Source organism: Carcharodon carcharias, chromosome 1, assembly GCF_017639515.1.
Source record: "Carcharodon carcharias isolate sCarCar2 chromosome 1, sCarCar2.pri, whole genome shotgun sequence".
NCBI lineage: Eukaryota > Metazoa > Chordata > Chondrichthyes > Lamniformes > Lamnidae > Carcharodon > Carcharodon carcharias.
In genome coordinates, this window is record NC_054467.1 from 251,832,356 (window position 1) to 251,856,314 (window position 23,959).

The 23,959-nt window shown below is 45.6% G+C and overlaps 1 protein-coding gene across 1 annotated transcript in view; it reads left to right on the plus strand.

Moving 5' to 3' along the window:
• The window catches only part of tlx2 (T cell leukemia homeobox 2), a 64,768-nt gene extending 45,677 nt beyond the window's left edge, over positions 1–19,091 (plus strand). Inside the window, exons 2-3 of the mRNA XM_041194621.1 lie at positions 6,115–6,352; positions 18,723–19,091. Of these exons, the coding sequence (XP_041050555.1) occupies positions 6,115–6,352; positions 18,723–18,942 (458 nt within the window). The 3' untranslated portion in view covers positions 18,943–19,091. The remainder of the gene's footprint in view (positions 1–6,114; positions 6,353–18,722) is intronic.
• Positions 19,092–23,959: the final 4,868 nt, after the last annotated feature.

Sequence of the window (23,959 nt, forward strand, 5' to 3'; positions counted from 1 at the left end):
TGCCAGTGGTGCTATTTGGGATATTAATGCTCTCTTAATCTTACAAAGCCGAGTTTGCGTTCAGCAGCAGGAAGGACCACCTCACTAGTACAGTTTAAAGGGATCATGAGCCATTCCACCATAGCTGCTGGTTATTTCTCACCAGCTGTTGCTTCAACTCTGGGCAAGGGTTTAATGTTTTCCATCATTGTTTTAAAATGCTAAATCAACAGGGAGTGGCGTGGCAGGTGCTGAGGAACGTTTTGCTGACTTCAAGGCTTCTGCACAAATGAGTTACTCCCAGACCTGGGTGTACTAAGTGGGAATTTCCCTTGGACACAGCATGACTTGGAGAATGAACAGAGGCCGCATAGAGAAAGGAGGAGGAGAAGGAGAAGGGCAATCAGCAGGAGGCCTCATCGGCCCAGGGTATACAGGAAACAATTTTTCTACCTGAACCTCAGTGAAGCATTTGCACTTCAGTCAGGACATCCTCATGGAAATCAGCCAGCTGCTGCCGGGCAAGGCAAAGGATCACATGGCCAGTGGCTGTGAAGGTGATGGTGAACTTCTATACGCCTGGCTCCTGCCAGGCTGGAGCTGGGGATATTTATACCATCTCACAGTTGGCCATCAAATGTTGTGTAAGAAAAGTCACTGAAGCTATCTGTTCAATGAAAGCTAATTACATTTCATTCTATCTTGAGTGAGACAAGCAGGCAGAGTGAGCACATGGCTTCTGTAGGGTTGCGAGTTTGCCTAAGTTAAAGAATGCATTGGTAGTGAATCATGCAGGTCAATGGCTGGTATCCTGGCAGCAGTCATGATGTCTATGGCAGTACACTGTGCCAGCTACCACGGAAAACCGAAGGCAGCAAGGACTATCGCCTGACCACAGGGTTGCTCTGGTGTGCAACCCCGGTGTGCTCATGTGTGTAGTAAGTAGATGGCCTTGGAGGACGACAACTCTGGCCCCAGAAGGCCCAGCTGCGGACTGAGCTATTTCTCGGAGTGGCAGAGATTAGCCTGAGCTGGCGAGCTCAGCATGCAACAGCAAGTGCACTCGCGGAGTGGCAGCAGTGGGGGGATGAATGATGTCTTCAGCAGATTCATGCTCCAGGGAGCTACTGCCACTCCCCAAGGGGCAGCATCTTAGCAATTCCAGTAATCTGAGGACAAATTGCTGGCCTATTGTAAGAGCCTGCAAGCCCGTTCCAGCACTGTATTCCACAGCTATCACAACAGCATTGTCAGATTCAATCATTGGGTGATTGCTGCTCGTGCTGCAGTGAGAGCTGCAACATCGGCCTTGAGACACTGCATCATGTTCTGGTCCATGAGTTTGTGGACAGAGTTGTCCACCACCTCCACATTGGAAGGGATGGTGTTAAGCTCTGTGCAAAACCCGGTGCCATGTTGGGACTGGGCTTCTTTGTGCTCCTTCATATTGGACACAAGCTCCTCAGTGCATGAACCATTTTGTTGTGTACATCCATCAGTGTTCTTCTGTTAGCTGCCCCATCGAGATGCTCACCTGACTCCTCTGCAGTGGAACATGTGTGCAATCTCACCCACCACCCCGCCCCCCACCACCACACCCCCCCCCCCCCCCCCCCCCCACCCCCACCACCCCGCTGGTGATCTCATAACTGCGCTGTCCCTGGTCTGCCCTGATTACTACTCACTCATACCTGGGGTCTCACTACATTTAGATGCCACCTCTGCTTCTATCCTCTAAATAATGAGCAGTGTAAGTATCTGGGCTGGTGACTGCGAGCGTCCAATCAAGTAACGGTGTTTTATCAATGCTCTTTCCTTGGTGTTCCTCCACTGCCTGGCCAGATTGCAGATTTTGGGTGTCTGATAGGTGAAAGGCAGAAAGGTAAAGTTGTGGTGCAGGGTGGGAAGGACATTGGGAGGAGCTGCTTACAACATGTGCAGCTTATAAATTAGAAGAGGGTGTGAGCTGAGGGGGAAGTGACACGTATGTGAGAGGGAGAGCTAGGTATTTGGCTACCCAGACCTTCGATAGTTTCAGCCCTGCACAGCTTCAACTATGACCATCCCCATAATGGCGAGCACTCTTCTCTATGGAGGTGAGGACATGCGTACTGGCTTGTTCCCCCCCCACCTCGTTTAATTCCTGCTGCTTCTGGTTGCGAGCCGCTGAGTCCTCCGAGAGAGATAGAAGTGTGTCATTGAGCGTCATGTAATCTGTTTGATCGGTGTGGCTCTCATGGTTGAATAACTGGCAGTATGTGCAAACTGTAAGATATGGGTGTGAGGCTCGCAGCAGTGCTAAGCATGTGAGGATGTAGTGGAGCATATTAATGTCAGGTATAAATCCTGTTTGGCTGAGATTGTTGGTGGGTAACTGTTGGGGGTGTGATGATTGGATTAGCAGGTTAGTGCTGCAGCTGGTGGGATATGACATTTGAAGATGCATTCGCTGACTTTGAACACTCATGTGAGATCATTGAGCTTCTTGTGCCACTGCATCCAAGTCCTTAGAGCTGGACTCTTGACCTCTGCAGCTAGCTGATTCTAATGCCTTTTGAGTGTTTGTCTGCAAGGTCTTCTGGGCCTCTGTGAATATAGGCATGTAGCAATCATTCAAATAAGCAGGCAGCACAAAGTTGGCATGCTACCTGCATTGCATCAAATGTGTAGGGGTTAATCACGCATCGCAATCCCCAGGCCCATTTCTGAGGGCTATCCAATTTAGCCTCCGAGTGTTTTGTAGGCTCTTCAACACTGCGTCTTCAATCATTGCTCACATATGTTTCCAACAGAAGTCACTGGAGTGCAGTGAGAAATAAAAATAACTTGCCTTTATATCGTGCCCGTCATGACCTCAGGACAACCCGATGTGCTTGACAAACATTAGAGTCAAGTCCCAAACCAGAGACATGAGCTTAGATTCTCGGCTGACACTCCAGTGCAGTACAGAGGGAGTGCTGCACTGTCAGAGGTACCCTGCCTGCCCTCTCAGGCGGAAGTAAAAAATCCCACGGTGAGTATTTCAAGGAAGAGGAGGAGAGATTTCCCCCCCACCCCCTCCCCTATATAAATTTAAGCCAGTCTTCCTTAATTCCTTACTCCAGAATTCTGTACTCGTTGGTGTTTGGAAGAATGGGAGGTGAACTTGTTTAAACATATAAGTTTTTGAGGGGGCTTTACAGGGTAGATTCTGAAAGGATGTTTCCTTTCCTAGGGGACACGGTTTGAGATGGAGATGAGAGGAATTTCTTCTCTCAGAGGGTTGTTACTATTTGGAATTCTCTTCCACAGAGAATAGTGGTGGTTGGGCCATTGAATGTATTCATGGCTGAATTAGACAGATTTTTGATTGACAAGAAAGTCAATGGTTATGGGGGACAGGCAAGAAAGTGGTGGCAAGGTCACAATCAGATCAGCCATCAGAACATTAGAGCAGGAGTAGGCTATTCAGCCCTTCGAGCCAGCTCCACCATTCAATAAGATCATGGCTGATCTGGTTGTGGTCTCAGCTCCACTTCCCTGTTTGCCGCCACCCCCCACATGCCCCTTGACTCCCTTGCCTAATAAAAATCTGTCTAAATCTGCCTTAAATAAACTCAAAGTCCCAGCCTCCACTACTTTCTGGGGAAGAGAATTCCACACACTAACGATCCTTTTGGAGAAAAAGTTTCTCCTCATCTCTGTCTTAAAAGGGAGACTCTTATTTTTAAACCATGTCCCCTAGTTCTAGTCTCCTCCACAAGAAGAAACATCCTCCCGGTATCCACCCTATTAAGGCCCCTCAGGATATTATATGTTTCAATAAGATCACCTCTCACTCTTCTAAACTCCAATGGATATAGGCCTAACCTGTTCAACCCTTCTTTATAAGATAAACCCCTTCATCCCAGGAATAAGTTCAGTGAACTTTCTCTGAACTGCTTCTAAAGCAATTATTTTTTTAAATAAGGAGACCAAAACTGCACACAGTACTCCAGATGTGGCCTCAGCCCTGTACAGCTGTTGTAAAATTTACCGACGTTTACATACCATAATCTTATTGAATGCTCAATGGGCTGAATGGCCTACTCCTGCTCCTATTTCTTATAACAAACAGCAGATTAGCTGGTCATCTTCAACTTCCTGTTTGTGGGATCTTGCTCTGCTCAAATTGGCTGCCACATTTCTCTATCCTGTGCATCCCAAAATGTTTAATTTTCTGTGAACTGCTTTAGGACACCATGAAAGGTGCACTGTAAATGCAAGTCTTTATTTTTAATGTTCTGAGTCAAGAAAGGCTGTATATCAAGTGTAGAACCTTGGGAATATATAAAAAAACCTTATGTTCACACTAACTTCTGCTCTACAGAAGCTTACGCCCTGTTGTCAGATTTCTATCACGCTTCCATGTCAATTTTTTTCCTTTATGCATTCCTATGTCCACATTAATGTTAGACTGTGCCAATGTAAACTTGTCACACTGGAATGAAACCCTCCTGCTAATGATGGTACTGTAGTGCCTCAGTTCTGCATCACCCAGCTATCACTGCCAGGAAATCTTTACATTCCAGACAACTCCACAGGGGCGATTTTAACTCTCCTTGCGTGGTAGAACACAGGCTGGAGGGTAGGCAATTAAAGACTGCCAGGATACTTACCTGTCAATGTCTTGCTTCCTTTCAACAGTCTTCCATTTGAACCTGCTCTTCTGTGCAGCTGGCAAAGATGCCTGACTGATTCCTGCACGGCCCTCGTTTAAATATGCAAATTGGACTCCAACAACATTATCGGGGCCTGCATTATTTAACCTGGTGGACAGAACGGGGAAGCCATTGTGGTTTTCCCCCTGGGTGAAGCTCGAACAACAACAGCTTGCATTGATATAATGCCTTTAAGGTAGTAAAACATCCCAAGGTGCTTGACAGGAACATTATTAAACAAATCTCGACACAGATCTACTTGAGGAGATAGTAGAACAGGTGCGAGGCAAAAAACATCTAGAAGGAGCGTCCTGAAGGAGGACAGAGAGAGCTTTAGGAAGGGAATTCAAGAGCTTAGGGCTCAGGCAGCTGAAGGCACAAGAGGCCAGAATTGGATGAGCCACAGAATTACCGGAGTGTCGTAGGGCTGGCAGAGGTTACAGAGATATGAAGGGTTGAGGCCACAGACGGATTTGAAAACAAGGATGAGAATTTATAATTTGAAAAGCTAGACCAAAAGGTTTGAAGAAGTAAGTCTTTAAATATTTCCGCTCATCTTTCTTTGCAGGGGCCAGGAGGAGAAAGGGAGCGCACAGGTCAGGAAGATCCTAGGGCCTACACTGAGTTGGCTGATATCAGACGGGGTCTTGGTTGGATAACCGTACAGTAGAGTAGGAAGAGTGAGGCAATCCTACTCCCTGATCGCTGAGGTGTACTGGCATTGTCTCCCATGCCAGACAAGAACAAGAGCAGGTTTGACTGCAACACCCTCCCCAATCCAACACTCGCAGTTTGGACTCACCTGCGAAGTGAGTCTGGCTGAGCAGCAGGGTAATAGGGTGAGCCAGCTGCACCCAGCCCTTGATAGGCCAGAAAAATTCAGGAGGAGGGGAGGGTGAGACAGAGCAAATTGCAGCAGAATAAATTATAATAAAAATTAAAACATTAAACTTAAACGATGATGTAATTGCAGTGACCATGCAATCTCCCATGAGCTGAGAGCCAAAAGGCAATTTCACATTACATAAAGACATAAGGAATAGGGGCAGCAGTAGGCCATATGGCTTCTCAAGCCTGGCTCGCCACTCAATAAGACCATGATTGAGCTTCCACATCAACTAAATGGCAACAACTCAGCCAATCAGAATCAATTTGCCAACAAATCAGCACCCTTTTCTTCTGTAGTAAAAATTGTTGTGATCGTTTGAAATTTGGCATTCTTGCATTTGTCCTGATGAGCGCAAGATGAAAAGCTTCAGCAACATGTCTCCCTTTCCAGCAATATTCAAGTTCTGTTTGGCCGAGTGACAACTTCACTTTCCCGCAATATCCCCATATCCCTTCAATCCCTTTGTGCCAACAAAGCCGACTCGACAACTCCCAAACCATTGTTCCAATGGTGTGTGTTTTCTTTTCTCCGACCGACCATTGACTTCTTTCCCTCTGCCTTCACTAGCTGCCCTGTCCCCCTTCACCGTGGCCAGGAGGATCGGCCACCCATACCAGAACCGCACACCTCCAAAACGAAAGAAGCCCAGGACCTCGTTCAGCCGCCTGCAGATCTGTGAGCTGGAGAAACGCTTCCACCGGCAGAAGTACCTGGCCTCAGCCGAGAGGGCAACGCTAGCCAAGGCCCTCAAGATGACCGATGCTCAAGTCAAGACCTGGTTCCAGAACAGAAGGACTAAATGGAGGTAACGCCAGTCATAAGAAGCAGTTGGGGGGGGGGGGGGGGGCAAATCAGCCCCTTGAGCCTGTTCCGTCATTCAACGTGTCACTGAAACGCATAAAAATTCAGTGTGCTTGCTAGGGGAGAAGCTGAGAGGCTATTTCCTCTGGCTGTAGTATTTAGAGCTTTGGGGTGATGATGTATTGGTGATGTCACAGAATTTGGAGTATAGGCTAAATGTGCTGGGGTGTGGGTTCAAATCCCACCGGGACAGCTGGTTGAATTTAAACTCAGTTAAAATATCTGGGATGTAAAACAAGTCTTAGTAATGGTGATAATGACAACTGTCATTGGTTATTATTAAAAACCCGTCTGGTTTGCTAATGCCCTTTAGGGAAGGAAATCTGCCGTTTTTATCTGGTCTGGCCTATGTGTGACTCCTGGCCCACAGCAATGTGGTTGACTCTTAACTGCCCTCTGAAATGCAGCTCAGTTCAAGGGGGATTGGGAATGGACAACAAATGCTGGCCTTGCCAGTGATGGCTGCATCCTATGGAAGATATTAAAAATGAGGAATAAGGGGTCATCATTTAGGGTTGAGGTAGATGGATTTTTGGACATGGGATATGGTGGGAACGTGAAATTGAGGTGGATGATCAACCGTGATCTTATTGAATGGTGGAGAAAGCTCAAGGGACTGTATAGCCTACTCTTTCTCCTATTTCTAATGTTATTATTGTGGTTGATCTCTTTCTTAGCTCCTTGCAAAAGCAAAATACTGCAGATGCTGGAAATCTGAAATAAAAACAGAAAGTGCTGGAAACACACAGCAGGTCTGGCAGCATCTGTGGAGAGAGAAACCGAGTCAACATTTCACTCAGGGACCTTTCTTAAGAGGTAGAAAATTGAAGAAAGGACCTTGACTTGAAACATTAACTCTATAAAACCATGAGACGTAGCAGCGAAAGTAGGCCATTCTGCCCATCGAGTCTGCTCCACTTCCACGATATCATGGCTGATCTGATAATCCTCAACTCTACTTTCCTGCCTTTTCCCCAGAACCCTTGATTCCCTTACTGATTAAAAATCTGTCTATCTCAGCCTTGAATATACTTAATGACCCAGCTTCTACGGTAAAGAAATCCACAGATTGACTACCCCCTCAGAGAAGAAATTCCTCCTCATCTCTGTCTTAAATGGGTGACGCCTTACTCTGAAACAAAAACAAAAAATGCTGGAAAAAGTCAGCAGGTCTAACAGCATCTGTGGAGAGAAGAAAAGAGTTAACGTTTCGAGTCCGTATGACTCTTCTTCAGAGCTAAAGAGAAGTAAAAATGACCCCTTGCTCTGAGATTATATCCTCTGGTTCTAGACTCTCCCACAAGGGGAAACAACCTCTCAGCATCTACCCTGTCAAGCCCCCTAAGAATATTATATGTTTCAATGAGGTCACCTCTCGTTCTTCTAAACTCCAATGAGCACAGGCCCAACCTACTCAACCTCTCCTCATAAGAAAATCCCTCCATACCCAAGATCAACCTAGTGAACCTTCTCTGGACTTACTCCAATATCTTTCCTTAGATAAGGGGACCAAACTGTTCACAGTATTCTAGGTGTGGTCTAAGTAATACTTAACTAGAAACTCTGTTTCTAGCTCCACAGATGCAGCTAGGCCTGCTGAGTTTTTCCAGCATTTTCTGTTTTTATTTCACCTGCACTCTATATCCTCTCATAACCTTGACTGGCAAAAACTGATCAATCTCAGGTTTAAAAATGTTAATTAAGCTAATACCTATTGCTTTTTGTGAGACCATCCTTTGCATGAGGAGACAGGGAGGGGGTGGAGTACTGATAATGTCACTGCCCTAGTAATCCAGTGACCCAGGCTAATGCGCTGGGGACACAAGTTCAAATCCCACTACAGCAGCTATGGAATTTAAGTTCAGTTAGTAAGTCTGAAACATACAGCTACTCTCAGTAATAGCGCCCATGCAACAATTGTCATAGAAACCCACTTGGTCCACTGGTGCCCTTTAAGGAAGTCTGCTGTCCTGACCTTGTCTGGCCTCCATGTGACTCCAGACCCACAATAACGAGGTTGACTCTTAACTGCCCTCTGAAATGGCCTAGCAAGCCACTCAGTTCAAGGGCAGTTTGGGCAACAAATGCTGGCCTTGCCAGCAACACACGTCACATGAAAGAATCAATAAAAAGAAAGTTTCTCCTAACTTTTCCCCTGAATGGCCTTTTTGGGAATTATGAGATTATGTCCTAGACTTCCCCACCAACAAGTGTTTCTCTCTATCTACCCTATCAATTCCTTTCAAAATCCTAAAAAACTTCCTTCAAACTATCCCTTAAACCTTTTCTATTCCAGGAAACATAAGCATGGTAAATTTACTCTTGGTAATATTTCTCTCCAATAAACTTTTTCTGTTGGCCTCCTTTCTCTACTCTAGGGTGTCAAGTCCCAGCTTGCGCTCTCATCTCTTGAGTTAGAAGGTTATTGATTCAAATTTTGACTGATTAATAGTTCTCTGAAGTGCCTTGAGAGCATTTGACTTTGTTAAAGGCGCTTATCGTAATGCAAATTGTTGCTTGTTTCCTACATCAGAAACTTGAGTGCGTAATGCAACCTCATCCTCCAGTGCAGCGCTGTTGGGTGACCCATGCTTTGGTTGAGAAGTTAAACCATAGACCTCTCTGCTCTCTCATAGAGCCACAGAGTCATAACAGCACAGAAAAAGGCCACCTGGCCATCGAGTCCAGACTGACGCTTTGTGGAACAATCCAGTCAGGCCTCTTTTCCCACACTATCACCGTAGCCCTACCAGTTAATTTTCCTCAAGTGCCCACCTAATGTCCATTTGAAATCATTGATGGACTCTGCTTCCTCACTCTCATAGGCCACTTCCTTTGCATATATCCCCCTAGCACCCCTGACACCCCCTGTATCTCTTACCCAAAATCTTAAACATGTGTCCCTTAGTCCTTGGACCATCAGCTAATCCAAGCATGTAAAAGTTCCTATGGCATTATTTCACAGAAGAGCAGGAATATAAATAGTTGCTTGGTAGCACAGAAGTTGAGTATTGATGAAAAAAGAGATATTGTTGAAGCTTTTTGTCTTGCACTCATCAGGACAATTTTCAAGAATACAAAATGTATAGAGACCAATGAACCAGGGAAAGTTGTGAAACCTCTCACCAAACACACACCAACCCCCCACCCCACCCCCTCCCCCACCCCGGCACCCTTTGGTTATCGGGCCGTTACTCCGGATCGGAGGTTCGGATCAACACGCGGTCAATGGCAGGTTACTCATGCAGTATAAGTTGTTGTTTCCTTTACAATCTGGTCTTCTTGAGAATTGTCTTGATGAGTGCAAGATAAAAAGCTTTTTTCTGCAATACTCAAGAGCAGGAATGTTCTTCTCATCAGCCTGGCTAATATTTATCACTCAACCAACAACACTGATACCAGTTATTTGGTCATTGATGATATTGCTGGCTGTGGGAGCTTCCTGTGTGATATTTGAAAGCTGATTTTCCTACATTACCATAGTGACCATGTCAAATTGGCTGGAAAGTGTTTTGGGATATCCTGAGGTTCTGAAAGGTGCTGTATAAATGCAAGTATTTTTTTCTTCTTGTAATCAGTCTCTCTTCCTCTTAAAAATATAAGAATGTGGAGCTCACTGTCACATGGAATGGTGAGGCAGATAGCAGCGGCATATTTAAGGGCATGCTTGAGGCATACACAAAGCAGAAGACAATAGAGAAATATGGGGGCAGGGCAGCAAACATAGTTAGATTGGAAAGCCCGCTTGTGTGGAGTATAGCTATCAGCAGGGAGCAGTTGAACCGAATAGCAAGCCTGTGATATAAATTCAACGTACCTTTTAGGAAGCAGCATACATCATCCGAACAGTGGTGAAGACCAGCACAAAATTGAAACTGACCAGTGAATTCAATGGTAATTTGGTGTTTCTCTGTAAGGGAAGAGTTTGAGAATTATTCTGCAAAAACATCGCAGGCAGGAATCAGATTCATGGTGGCCCAAATGCAAAATACCATGACTACTGGAAATCTGAAACAGAAGCAAAACATGTGGGGAATACCCAACAGGTCGGACAGCATCTGTCAAGAGAGAAACAGAGGGCAGGATTATCTGACCTCAACACCAGAGGCCATTGTCACGGGCAAGACAGGAAAATTTGGAGAACCCTATCTAGCTAATTTTCATAACTAGCTTTATAATTCTAGACTCTAATTGAATTTAAATGCTACTGGCTACCATGGTGAGATTTGAACCCATGTCCCCAGAGCCTAGGCCTGTCTAGGCTACTGACTTTACCACTGATGCTACCATCTGTCCCTATATTGAAAGCTGCACTGAAACTCATCAGTTTCTCAATGGGTGGGTTAGGCTAGAATTGCTGCTGACGTTTCTGGGCTATGAGCTTTTATCAGAACTAGAAGATGTTAGAGATGGAGCAGTTTAGGAGCAATTCAGGGCCAGGAACAATTATTTGGGAAGGATTGTGGATGGGGACGTAGGGTTGGGGGGTGGAGTAAAGAGCAAAGGATGTAGATATAGGCTGCATTGCAGGAGTGATTCAATGACAAAAGAAATAATAGTCCAATACATAAAATGGTGGGTGGGAAAAGAAACAAGTAATAGGTCTGGAGGAGTTGTAAATGATTACAGCCGAATCATTACTAGCACCTGTTACCCTGAGAAAATGGAAAGGGGAGTTTTGATCTGATGTTGGCGATCTCCTTGTCGAGGACTGAAGGCTGTCAGTTAAAGTATGGGGTGCTTATTCAGTCACTTTCCCCTCTCTGCGTCAGTAGGTTCATGGGAGGTGTTTGTGTGATGTTCGCTATTGAGGAACCAGTCTTAATGCCTGTCACTGACATAAGAACTTGATACTCTCCTTGAGGGAATGGCAATTACCAGAATTTGTGCAGTAAATTACAGCTCACTTTGCTGCCAGCTAGCTGAGCAGCCAATGTGTTCAAACATGCCGCACTTGTGCAAAGTATAAATAGGATAATTTCAGAAGAATGTAAGAATAAGTGAAAGGGGAGTGCTTCCAACTTGCTCCCTCATCCAGCCCATTTAGATACAAGGTTGTTGGCTTATCTGCTGTCTCACCTTTTACCTTTGACCTCCAGCTTCTTGGAGGGGAGAAGGGAAGACTTAATAGAGGCAGTCAAAATGATCAGGCATTTTGATAAGGAGAAACTCTTTCCAGAGAGTCGGCGACCAAAGGACCCAGATTTATAGTATTTGACAAACAAAATAAAAATACTTTTGGCAAAGTATCTACTAGATTCCTCTGAATACTTTTCAGTGCAGGTGTTTATGCATTCAGGCAGGAAATATGCTTCAATGTTTAGCAACACTGTAAGTGTATTTGTGAAGACTTCATCTGCAACTTACAGACAGCAATGTCTCGATTTTAAAATTCTCACCCTTGTTTACAAATCTTCCCAAGCCCTTGCCACTCCCTATCTAATTTCCTCCAGCCCTAAGGCCCTCTGAGCTCTCTGCGCTACTCCAATTCTTAGCCTCTTTCTTGTCCCTAATTTTCATTGCATCATCGATCCGTTCAGACTGAGATGAGGAGAAATTTCTTCACTCAAAGGGTTGGGAATCTTTGGAATTCTCTAGCCCAAAGGCTTGTGGGGAAAATGCTAGAGTATTATAAAACACGTGGTAACAGAACACTCGGAAAGCATTAACAAGATTAGGCAAAGACAGCATGGGTTTATGAAAGGGAAATCATGCTTAACTAATCCACAGGAGTTTTTGAGGATTTAACTAGTAGAATAGTTAAGGGAGATCCAGTGGATATGCTGTATTTGGATTTCAAGAAGGCTTTTGATAAGGTCCCACATAAGAGGCTAGTGGGCAAAAATAAAGCACTTGGGACCATGGGTAACATACTGGCATTGCTTGAGAATTGGTTGACAGACCAGAAACAGAGAGTGGGAATAAGTGGGTCTTTTTCCAGTGGCCGGTGGTGACTAGTGTGTACCGCAGGAATCAGTGCTTGGGCCCCAGCTATTCACGATATATACATAAGTTTGTTGATGACACAAAACTGGGCGGGGTTGTGAGTTGTGAGGAGGATGTAAGGAGGCTTCAGGGTAATTTAGATAAGTTGTGTGTGTGGGCAAACACATGGCGGATGCAGTATAACGTGGATAAATGTGAAGTTATACGCTTCGGTGTGAAAAACAGAAAGGCAGAATATTATTTAAATGGTGATATATTGGGAGATGTGGATGTACAAAGGGATCTGGGTGTCCTTGTACACCAGTCAATGAAAGTAAATAGGCAGGTGCAGCAAGCAATTAGGAAGGCAAATGGTATGTTGGCCTTCACTGCAAGAGGATTTGAGTTCAGAAGCAGGGATGTTTTACTGCAGTTATACAAGGCCTTGGTGAGACCACACCTGGAGTATTGCGTGCAGTTTTGGTCTCCCTACCTAAGAAAGGATATACTTGCCATAGAGGGAGTGCAGTGAAGGTTCACAAGGCTGATACTGGGGATGGCAGGACTGTCGTATCAGGAAAGATTGGTTCGACTGGGTTCCCTAGAGTTTAGAAGAATGAGAGGGGATCTGCTTGAAACGTATAAAATTCTAACAGGGTTCAACAGACTAGATGCAGGGAGGATGTTTCCCCTGGTTGGGGGTTTAGAACCAGGGGCCACAGTCTCAGGATATGGCGCAGGTCATTTAGGACTGAGATGAGGAAAAACTTCTTCACTCAGAGGGTGGTCAACCTGTGGAATTCCCTACCACAGAAGGCTGTGGAGGCCGGGTCACTGAGTACATTCAAGAGAGAAATTGATAATTTTTTGGATATTAGGGGCATTATGGAGTATAGAGAGAAACCAGGCATATGACATTGAGATAGAGGATCAGCCATGATCATATTGAAATGGCGGAGCAGGCTCAAAGGACCGAATGGCCTACTACTCCTCCTAGTTCCTGTGCTCCATTTTTGAGTCTATTCAAAATTGGGAGAGACAGATTTTTGATCTCTCGGAATCGTAGGATATGGGAAGTGGGGGAAAGTGGAATTGATCAGCAGTGATTGTGTTGAATGGCATAGCAGGCTCAAGGGACCAAATGGCCTACTCTTGCTCCTATTTTTTATGTTCTTATGTTTTCTGGAATTCCCTCCCTAAACCTTTCCACCCTTCTACCTCTCCCTCCTCATTTTCGATATTCCTTAAAACCAACATCTTAGAGCAGGGCGAACAGAATATGTCCTGGTGCAGTTCAACATCAAAATTTGTTTGATAACACCCCAGTAAAAGCCTTCATGCATTTTATTACATTAAAGGTGCTTTATAAATGCATGTTATTGTTGCTTGGTATTGATCAAGAATTTTTTAAATTCATTTATGGGATGTGGGCATTGCTGGCTAGATCAGCATTTATTGCCCATAACAAAAACAGAATTACCTGGAAAAACTCAGCAGGTCTGGCAGCATCGGCAGAGAAGAAAAGACTTGACGTTTCGAATCCTCATGACCCTTCGACAGAACTTGAGGTTTATTGCCCATCCCTAGTTGCCCTTGAGAAGGTGGTGCAGAGCTGCCTTCTTGAACCACTGCAGTCCATGCGGTGTAGTCACACCCACAGTGCTGTTAGGAAGGGAGTTCCAGGATTTTGACCCAGTGACAGTGAAGGAACGGCGATATATTTTCAAATCAGGATGGTGAGTAGCTTGGAGTGGAGCTTGCAATGGGTGGTGGTTTGCCATCTATTTGCTGCCCTTGCCCTTCTAAGTGGTAGAAGTCACAGGTTTGGAAGGTGCTGTTGAAGGAGTCTCAACATGCTCAAGGTTAAACAAAGAAAATCAGCTCAAGAGGAAATGTCTCCTCGTTCTTCCTCTTGGCACCAGACTCACCTCCTACACTCTTGCCCCTCTCTCTGTATGTTCATTGTGTTGAAATTGAGACTTGTTGCAACAATGTCTAAGGAATCTAGAATGCAGGGGCACAATCTCAAAATAAGGTGTCGGCCTTTTAGTACTGATATGAGGACAAATTTCTTCACTCAGAAAGTTGTGAATTTCGGGAATTCTCTGCCTTAGAGAGCTCTGAGTGCTCAGTTATTGAATATATTCAAGACAGATGTCAATGGAATTTTGGATACTGAGGGAATTAAGGGATATTGGGATAGTACGGGAAGGTAGAGGTTGAGGTAAAAGATCACCCATAATCTTTTTAAATGGTGGAGCAGGCTCGATGGGTGAGAGGGACCATCAAGTCCCACTGGTGAGCCCTGAAGACTTAAAGTCGAGCAGCCCCCAACTAGTAAGGTGCGGACCTGCCACAGTCCATCTACTTCAATGGGGGCCGAGATTCTCTGCTCTACAAGTGGACGGAATCTATCGCACCAGGCAAACCTTGAACATGCTTCGACAGCACCTTCAAACCCGTGACCTCTACCACTTCGAAGGAAGAAAGAAGATGCCAGCTCTTCGGTTGGCAAGCTGAAACATCAGGACCACGTGCAGGGGACTGAGAAAACCTGCAGTTGTTTGATAACGTGTGCAGCTAGGATTAACAGGGAACTTGATAGGCTGAACATTGATATAGCATCCCAACTAGAGATCAGGCTCGCTGAGATGGATCACTGAAAGAAAAACATTACATGTTTGTCTGGCAGGGGAGGAGTTCAGAGGAAATGTGAGCAAGGTGTAGGCTTCGCTGTAACGAACGCACCACTCGCGATGCTAGAACCCCACCCCCCACAAATGGTTCAGAACATGTTCTCTCCATCCGCCTCTCAACTCAAACAGGGCCAGTTAACCTAATGTGCTCCTGCTCCAATGCTGTGCTCCACTACAGAGGTGAGAGATCAGTTCTATAAGGAGTTTAACACTGCTATCAGCAAAATCCGTAAGCCAAGAACATCTTTACTTACTGGGGGATTTCAATGCAAGAATGGGGGTGGACCATGAGGCATGGTCCTCCTGCCTTGGACATCGCAGGAAAGAAAAATGAGAATGGACAGAGACTGCTTGAGGTGCTACCATGAGCTTTGTGTAACTAACACCTTCTTTCAGAGCAAACCGTGCCATAAGATATCCTGGAGACATCCAAGATCAGGGCACCAGCACCAGCTGGATCCAACCATCACCAGACATAACAGCATTCTTCTCAGGCCAGCAACCACAGGAGAAATGCTGTGAACAAAGGAGACCATAATATATTGCCTTCATCAGTCTCACCAAGACATTTGACCGTGTGAGCAGGAGCGAAATATTTAAGCTGCTGGAGAAAATGGGCTGCCCTCTGAAGCTGTTCAGTGTGATCTCCTCTTTCCATGACAACATGATGGGGAAGGTCAACTATGACAGGACAACATTGGGACCTTTAGAGATCTGCAGTGGGGTCAATAGGGTTGTGTTTTGGCACCGACACTCCTTAACATATTCTCCTCCTTGCTGCTGTCATATGCCTTCAGGTCATCGACAGAGGATGTCTACTTACATACCAGAACTGATGGAAAGCTGTTCAGCCTTGCTTGTTTGAGATCCAAGACAAAGGTGCGCTAAGTCCTCATCGGAGAGTTGCTCTACACTGACGATGCTACACTAGCATTCCAAACGGAGAAATACCTGCCGTAGCAAATGGATGGACTCTTTTTTAATTCATTGATGGGATGTGAGCTTCACTGGCTGGGCCAACATTTATTGCCCACCCCTAGTTGCCCTTGAAAAGGTGGTGATGAGCTGCCTTCTTGAACCGCTGCAGCCCATGCGGTGTCGGTACATACACAGTGCTGTTGGGAAGGGAGTTCCAGGATTTTGACCCAGCGACAGTGAAAGAACAGCGATATGTTTCCAAGTCAGGATGGTGAGTGACTTGGAGGGGATCTTCCAGGTGGTGGTGTTCTCTCGTCATTGTAAAGAGATTGGTTTGACCATCAGCATCAAGAAGGCAAATGTCATGGTCCAGGATGTTACCATATCACCATCCATCAGCATTGGCAATGTGACACTGGATATTGTTGATAGCTTCACATATCTAGGCTCCACAATCGCCAGCAATCTGTCACTTGATGCTAAAATCAACACACGCATCACAAAAGCTGCAACTGTTGTGTCCAAGCTGAGTAAGAGAGTGTGGAACAACAGCAATGTGACTGAGAACACCAAACTGTGACTCTAACGAGCCTGCAACATCACTGGTGAGACCTGGCAAATATACGATAGGCAGGAGAAAAGGCTGAACAGTTTCCATCTGCACTGTCCCAGTATCCTCGGCATCTCTTGGCAGGACAAGGTCACATATTCAGAGGTCCTGGAACATGCTAATTCCATCATCATGCACTCCTTGCTAAGCCAACAACGTCTGTGTTGGCTCAGCCACGTTCATCGGAAGGATGATGAGCATATACCCAAAGGCCTTCTATACGGTGAACTGGCCACCAGGTCACAACCTGCTGGGCATATCATAGCTGCACTACAAGGAGACCTGCAAGTGAGATATGAAGGTGGCAGACATTGACACTGACAACTGGGAGACGGCTGCCTGAGGGCCGTGACCTCTGGAGATTGACTGTTTGAAAGGGCATTGGAGGAGGCAAGCAGAAGCGAAAGGCTCAGCTGGCCGAGAAGAGGGCCCAGAGAAAACAGAGGCACCTTCTCAGCCCACTGTCTTCCTCTGCAGTAAATGTGGCAGAGCCTGCCATGTTGGACGGAGCTCCTTAACCACACCAGGTGTTTAACATAGCGTTGACCACCATGGCGCAAATTTCAGAGACGGAAGGCTGTCACCAATCTTGTTGAATGGTGGAACACCACTGAAGGGCCAAATGGCCCACTCCAGCTCCTATTATGTTCGTATGTTCATATGAAAGTCTTTGATACGAGACTTTAATCTCATATTACAGTCTGGAACACCTTACCTCCTTCCATCTTCCTAAAACATAGTTTAGGAGCTCAGTAAAATGCCTTGCTCACTCATCTTAACCAAATCGCAATGGCTTCTTGTCCTGCAATGCATCCATTTCTAAAACCATGTGGACTCATTTGTAGAGCCATCTATGGGCTTACTCCACCCTGCATCTGCAATCTCTGCTAACCCTTAGCTCTCAGCTCAACCCTTCCTCTTCCAATTCTGGCTAACCCTACATGCACTGATATACTTAGGGGTGTGGTAGCATGATGGTTATGTCACTCGACTAATAATCTAGAGCCTGGGCTAATGCTCCAAGTAATATGAGTTCCAATCCCACTATAGCAGCAATGAATCTAAGTTCACAACTGGATTGCCACCAGGTTAACTAACCCCCTTTTAGGGATGGAAAGCTCCTCAAGGGGGTTAGTCTGATCTGGCCTACATGTGACTCCAGACCCACAGCAACATGGCTGACTCATGGCCTTCCAAGCCACTCAGTTGTATTCAAGAAGGCAGCTCACCACCACCCTCTTAAGGGCAGTTGCAGATAACAGGGCAATCACATTACCAGCAATGCATAAATTCCATGAGTAAATAAGAAATACACACGTACTCAAGAACAGGGGTAAAAAGGAAAGACCGTTGTTTATGTAGCACCTTTCACAACTTCAGGAGGTCTCAAGGACTTCATAGCTACTTTTACAATGTAGCCACTATCATAATTTAGGAAGTGCAGCAGCCAATTTGCACACAGCAAGCTCCTAAAAAATATATGAAGACTAGATAATCTGTTTCTAAACAGATTTTAGTTGAAGGGTAAATATTCTCCCAGGACACTGGGCTCATTGTACAAATAGCACCTTGTACATTCGCCCAAGGGGGGCAGACAGGGCCTCACTTTAAACACCATACCTGAAAGACAGCACCTCCAGCAGTGCAGCATACTCTCAGTACTGCACTGGGGCCAATTGCCTGGATTGTGTCAAGTATCTGGACTGCTTGAATCCACAGCCTTCTGGTTCAGAGATTGGAGTGTTACCACAGAGCCACAATCACCCTTCAAGTCTGCTCTGCCATTGAATTAGGTCACGGCTGATGTGTATCTTAATTCCATCTACCCACCTTAGCTCTGTTTCCCTTGACGCCTTTATCTAACAAGAATATCATCTCTTTCAGGTTAGGAAGTTTCTAACTCACCTACAAGATGCTGATGCATGCACCATACAGACACAGTACATGTGCTTACACACACAGACTCATAAGCATATAAATAGGGTAGACATGTTTTAACAAGGGCGTCACCATCACTGGTTAACAGTCAGAAAAAAAAATTGAGCTAATGAGCAATGTGTTGACGCCCAACTCGGGCTTTGAAAGCGTGTCAATTGTGGTGGAAAGAAAGCGAGTGAGTACTTTCCCTAATACACAGTTTTCTCTGTGATTGTCTTTAAAACCAGGAGGCAGACGGCTGAGGAACGTGAAGCCGAGCGGCAACAGGCGAACCGACTGATGATCCAGCTTCAGCAGGAGGCCTTCCAGAAATCGCTGACTCAGCCCATTCAGCAGGACCCCTTGTGCCTGCACAATGCCTCACTTTACGCCCTGCAGAACCTCCAGCCCTGGGCTGACGACAACAGCAAAATCACCTCGGTGACCTCAGTGGCCTCGGTGGTCTGAGCAACCATTAAACTGACAATCCTTTTGGGTTTTTTTTTCTCCCCACTGGCACAGACGCTCAAACCCCCCTGGTTACCAAATCGTGCTGCACATTACTGTATATTACTGGCTGGAATATTTTCTTCTAAAAATGTAAAATATAAGGTTGTCACACATGCAAAAAAAAACCCAACTTGCTAAAGGGTTAATGCAATGCAAAAAAAAAAAAAAATTTTGAAAAAAAGCTCAATAAATCAAACTTTTATTTGCGCTGTTTTAAAAACAAGTATGAGTCAATTGAGTGGATACAACAGTTTCCTTTTAAATGATAGAGAAATTGAAAATGTCCCAAGGCACTTGGCTGAGGACAAACATATGTCAAGCCTTAACCAGATGTTTTATTTGTGCAAATTCAGTCAATGGCAGCAAGCAAATAGGCTCATGAGCAAACTTTGCTCAAAGTGTTAATGCATTATAAATTTTCCAGTCTGGAATACTTGATTTTGGAATTTTTGTGATTATAGAATGATGGCAGATGGTAGAATACCTAACCACAAGTGTGGGAACAGGAAAACAGCATAGAATATGTATACTTTTGTAGAAACGGGGGGAATGCCACGCACTGTTCCCATTTATACAACGAATACTTAATAAGTTTTCCATTATAACCGAACGGGAATCTTGAGGAGCCCAAGCACAATTCCCAGGACCTGAGTATCAACTCTGCTCTCTGTCCTTTCGTCATCCTTGAAAAATTACTGGTCATGGGATGTGAGCAGGGTCAGCATTTGCTGCCCATTCCCAATTGCCCCTGAAATGAGTGGCTGGCTAGGCCATTTCGGAGGGCAGTTAAGAGTCAACCACATGGCTGTGGGTCTGGAGTCACGTGTAGGCCCGACCAGGTAAGGACGGCAGATTTCCTTCCCGAAAGGGCGTTAGTGAACCAGATGGGTTTTTACAGCAATCAATGATAGTTTCATGGGGGGAGAAGTTTCTCCCCACGGGGGGTAGGGGTGTTTGGACGGGAGCAGGCGCGCAGCTGACCGCCACCCGCGATTGGCTGTATGCCGCCATTTTAGGTGGACAGGCCAATTAAGGCCCGCCCAGCATGACATGAACCCGCAAGCGCTGAGCGCTCCCTGTGCTCGGGGGGGAGGGGAAGGCTGAGTTGGGGCCTGCATCCTTTCACGCATGTGCACAAAAGAACACAGAAATCTCCCTGAGGCACAGAGCCGCCTCAGGGAGATGAGTTTGATTTTTTTTTTAATTTTAATAAAGACAAAAATAATTTTTAGACGTTTCCCCTCATATGACAGAGCGGGGACATGTCAATGAACTTTAATAAAAACTTTCATTCAATTTATAAACACTTCATGAAACCTCATCCCGCCCGTGGATGAGGTTTCATGATAAATGCGAAGGCCGCCTGGCCTCTGCTCCTGCCCCCTGCCAACCTTAAGGTTGGACGGGCAGCTCTGTTAATTAGTTTAATCAATATTTAAATGGCCTTAATAGGCCTTTGACAGTTCGGCTGGTGTGCAGCCGACTCCGGTGGGTGCCCGCCGAACTGAAGATCTGAATGACACGCGGTGAGGCCGGAAGCGCGCCTGACATCACCGCGCGTCATTTTACACATCGGCGAGCTCCCCGCCCCCACTCGCCGACCCGAAAATTCTGCCCATGGTCACCATTACTGAAACTAGCTTTATCGTCCAGATTTATTAATTAAATATAAATTCCACCAGCTACAGTGGTGCAATTTGCACCCATGTCCCAGAGCATTTGCCTGGGCCTCTGGATTGCTAGTCTAGTGACATTACCACTAAACTACCATCTCCCCTACTAAAACTCTCCTAATCTGCAGATGTAAGAAGTTACGCTCATCGGTGTTTTATTTCATTGGGAACTAGGCAGGCTCTGATCTGTTTGCGGGTGGTGCTGACATCTTCAAGATTGTGCTTTCGGCCGGTCAGACCATGACGCTGACCTCGTTTCAGTGGTTTCTTCCCAAGGGGAATATGTTTGTCGCATTAGCAGCATCAGCAATCGCCATCGAGAGACATGCTGCCATTGTGAAAGCTAACCTCTGCAGCAGCGACATGAATAGTCAGATGTGCTTGCTGATCGGAAGCTCTTAGATTGCCTCAGTGCTGTTGGGTGGGCTGCCTGTAATGGACTGGAACTGCTTGTGCCATGTGAACAGTTGAGCGGGGAGTCCATGGATCCGCTCAAAGAATTTCCAGACAACTGATGATTCTGGACTTAAAATTACCTGACTGGAGAGATTATAGTGTACCTCAAATAGTCTTCAGTGCTTACAACTAACTTGTCTGGGGAAACCCTGATGGTTAAATTCAGGGAGTGACCATTTTTGGGTCATCCTCCCTGTGGTAGGGTTATTACACTGCATGCAAATCGTGATCTCCAAGGAGCTCCAGTTATTGGTCTGGGGGAAGTTGGAGCAAGGTTACTGCTTCTGATACTAGTGCAGAGGCCCACGGATAAATGGTCAGGGGTCTTTGTACTTGGGACAATAGGGTCAGACTTGATAAGCGTGGGCCTTGGAAATATGGAGGTTGAGGCTGGAGTGAGGGGTGGGTGACATATTGAGGGAACAGATGGAGGCTATTTAGCCCTTCATACCTGTTCTGCCATTCAGTTAGATCATGGTTGTTCGATATCTCAACATGCGTGTCTTAATATATCTATTGACTGGCCTTGGTTCTATGATATTTAAGGCCCTTGTCTAACATACATCTCTCAAACTCAGTTTTGAAATTTTTCAGTTGCCTCCCCCACCCCTCCCACCTACCCGTCACCAACCTCAAAAGCTTTTTGGGGGAGAGAGTTCCAGCTTTCGTCTACCTTTGAAGGAGTGCCTGATATCACCCCCCTGAATAATTTTAAGATTATGCCTTCTTGTTGTGGACTCCCCACACCAGCGGAGATAGTTTCTCTCAATCTATCCTGTGATATTGTTCATTCTGCAGCTAACTACTGGTGGCCCAAATGTGGAGTTAGCTTGGGTTGAAGTGACAGCACTGGCACTGAAGTAACTTGTTACCAAATTTAACTCTGCTCACCATTCATGCACAAAGAAGAATAATCCAGGAATCCCACCTCTGGCAGAAAATGGAAAAATTAACTTCCCTCTCTTTCCCTCAGCTCTGCATTGACACCTCCTGCAAGGTATTCGGATGAATACAGTTTTTGGACTTCTGATACCTCACTCGTTCGGACAGAAACACTTCTCAATTCACATCGAGGTTAGGAGAATACAGTTTAGTGTTGCCGAACGAAGAGATGTGCTGTGGAAACTTTTTGTCTTTCACTCATCAGGACAGGCACAAAAACGCCCAATTTCAAAGGAAGTAACAATTTATAATACATGAGAAAAGGGTGCAGATAGGTTGGAAAGTTGGCTCTGATTGGCTGAGATCTTGCCATGGAGAATGCACCAGGGAACTATGGTCCCCTTTTGTTCAATTCAAAAAACGCACAATGCCTGGACATGTTCCTTCTGCAGAAGACAGGTCCCTGCCTATGAGTATCTGCTTTAGCTTATCAATCAAGCTCAGTGTGACTCACCTACGCTTGCTAGAAGCAACATATATTCATATGCAGTGTTCTGTCCTTTGCACGCAAAGGCTCTGTTATACCAAGCGATTATTAGAATACAATTTGAGAACAGGTTGAGATTGTTCCATCCCAAGTCCCCTAATCATTCGTTGTGCCAGATTAAACTGCACATGGATGAGCACCTGATATCATGAGGGAAACTTCGGAGGGATTCTGCTGTTAGATGTTTCAATTAGTCTTTCGTCCGCATGTCCAGAATGAACCAGGACCACTAGACACCTTCACCAGAGCTTAGACCATAAGACCATAAGACATTGGAACAGAAATTAAGCCATTCGGCCCATCGAGTCTGCTCCGCCATTCAATCATGGCAGATAAGTTTCTCAACCCCATTCTCCTGCCTTCTCCCCGTAACCTTTGATCCCCTTACCAATCAGCTTCCTCTGGTCAGGAGGTAAGATTCACACTGGTGCCTCTAAGACCTGCTTTGAGTTCCTGGCTAGAGAAGTGTTTTCACATAAAGGCTTATAAAGGCGTGTACTAGTGGAGCTAGTGAGCTATTTCATTCAAATTCTGGCCTTCCAGACATTCCCACTTTCAATCGCTCTACCTTGGCTGGTTGTGCCTTCAGCTTCCTAAACCTTTCCATTTCCCTACTTCCTCTAAATTGCTCCTTAAGACCTATTTTTGGCCACCTGTTCTAATATGCCTTTATGCGGTTCGGTGTTAAAGTTTGTTCAATTACACTCCTTTGGTGCGCCTTGGAACATTTTACTATATTAAAGGTGCTATATAAATACAAGAGATGATTGTTGAGATCAAAACAGAGCTCATGTTGACACTTAGGGCAGAATTTTTCATCCCGTGAGCGGGCGCGAGGGAGTAAAGTAGTGTGCGATGACTTGGGCAAGTGTCCCGACGCTATTGCACACTCACACGAGCATGCGTGAGAGTCGGCAATGTGCTCACCGACAATTAAGTGGCCTATTATGGCCATTAAGCAGGTAGTTGAACGTTATTTTTCACTGCCCGTCCAACCTTACCTTAAGGCCAAGCGGCCTTTGCATCTTTATTAGGAAACCTCATCCATGGGTGGGATGAGGTTCCCAACAGTAAATAAAAAGAAATAACATTTTTTTAGCATCATTTTTAACATGTCCCTCTTCATGTGACTGAGTCTTATGTGGGGACATGTTTATATTATTTGTAAAATCTTTATTTTTTATTTTTGAAATTCTTCAGCTCCCTGAGCCTTCAGGGAGCTTTCAGTGAGCGCACCCATGTGCATGAGCAAACTTCAGTGCTCGTGCTCCTCCCGCTCCACCCCCCCACCCTGGCAGCGCTGAGGCTCTCAGTGCTCATTTCACATTGGCTGGACATTAATTGGCATGAAATCGCGGTCAGAGCCTGATCGTGGTCCGTTTCACAGCCATTCCCGGGCCTGCGCCAGCCTGATGAA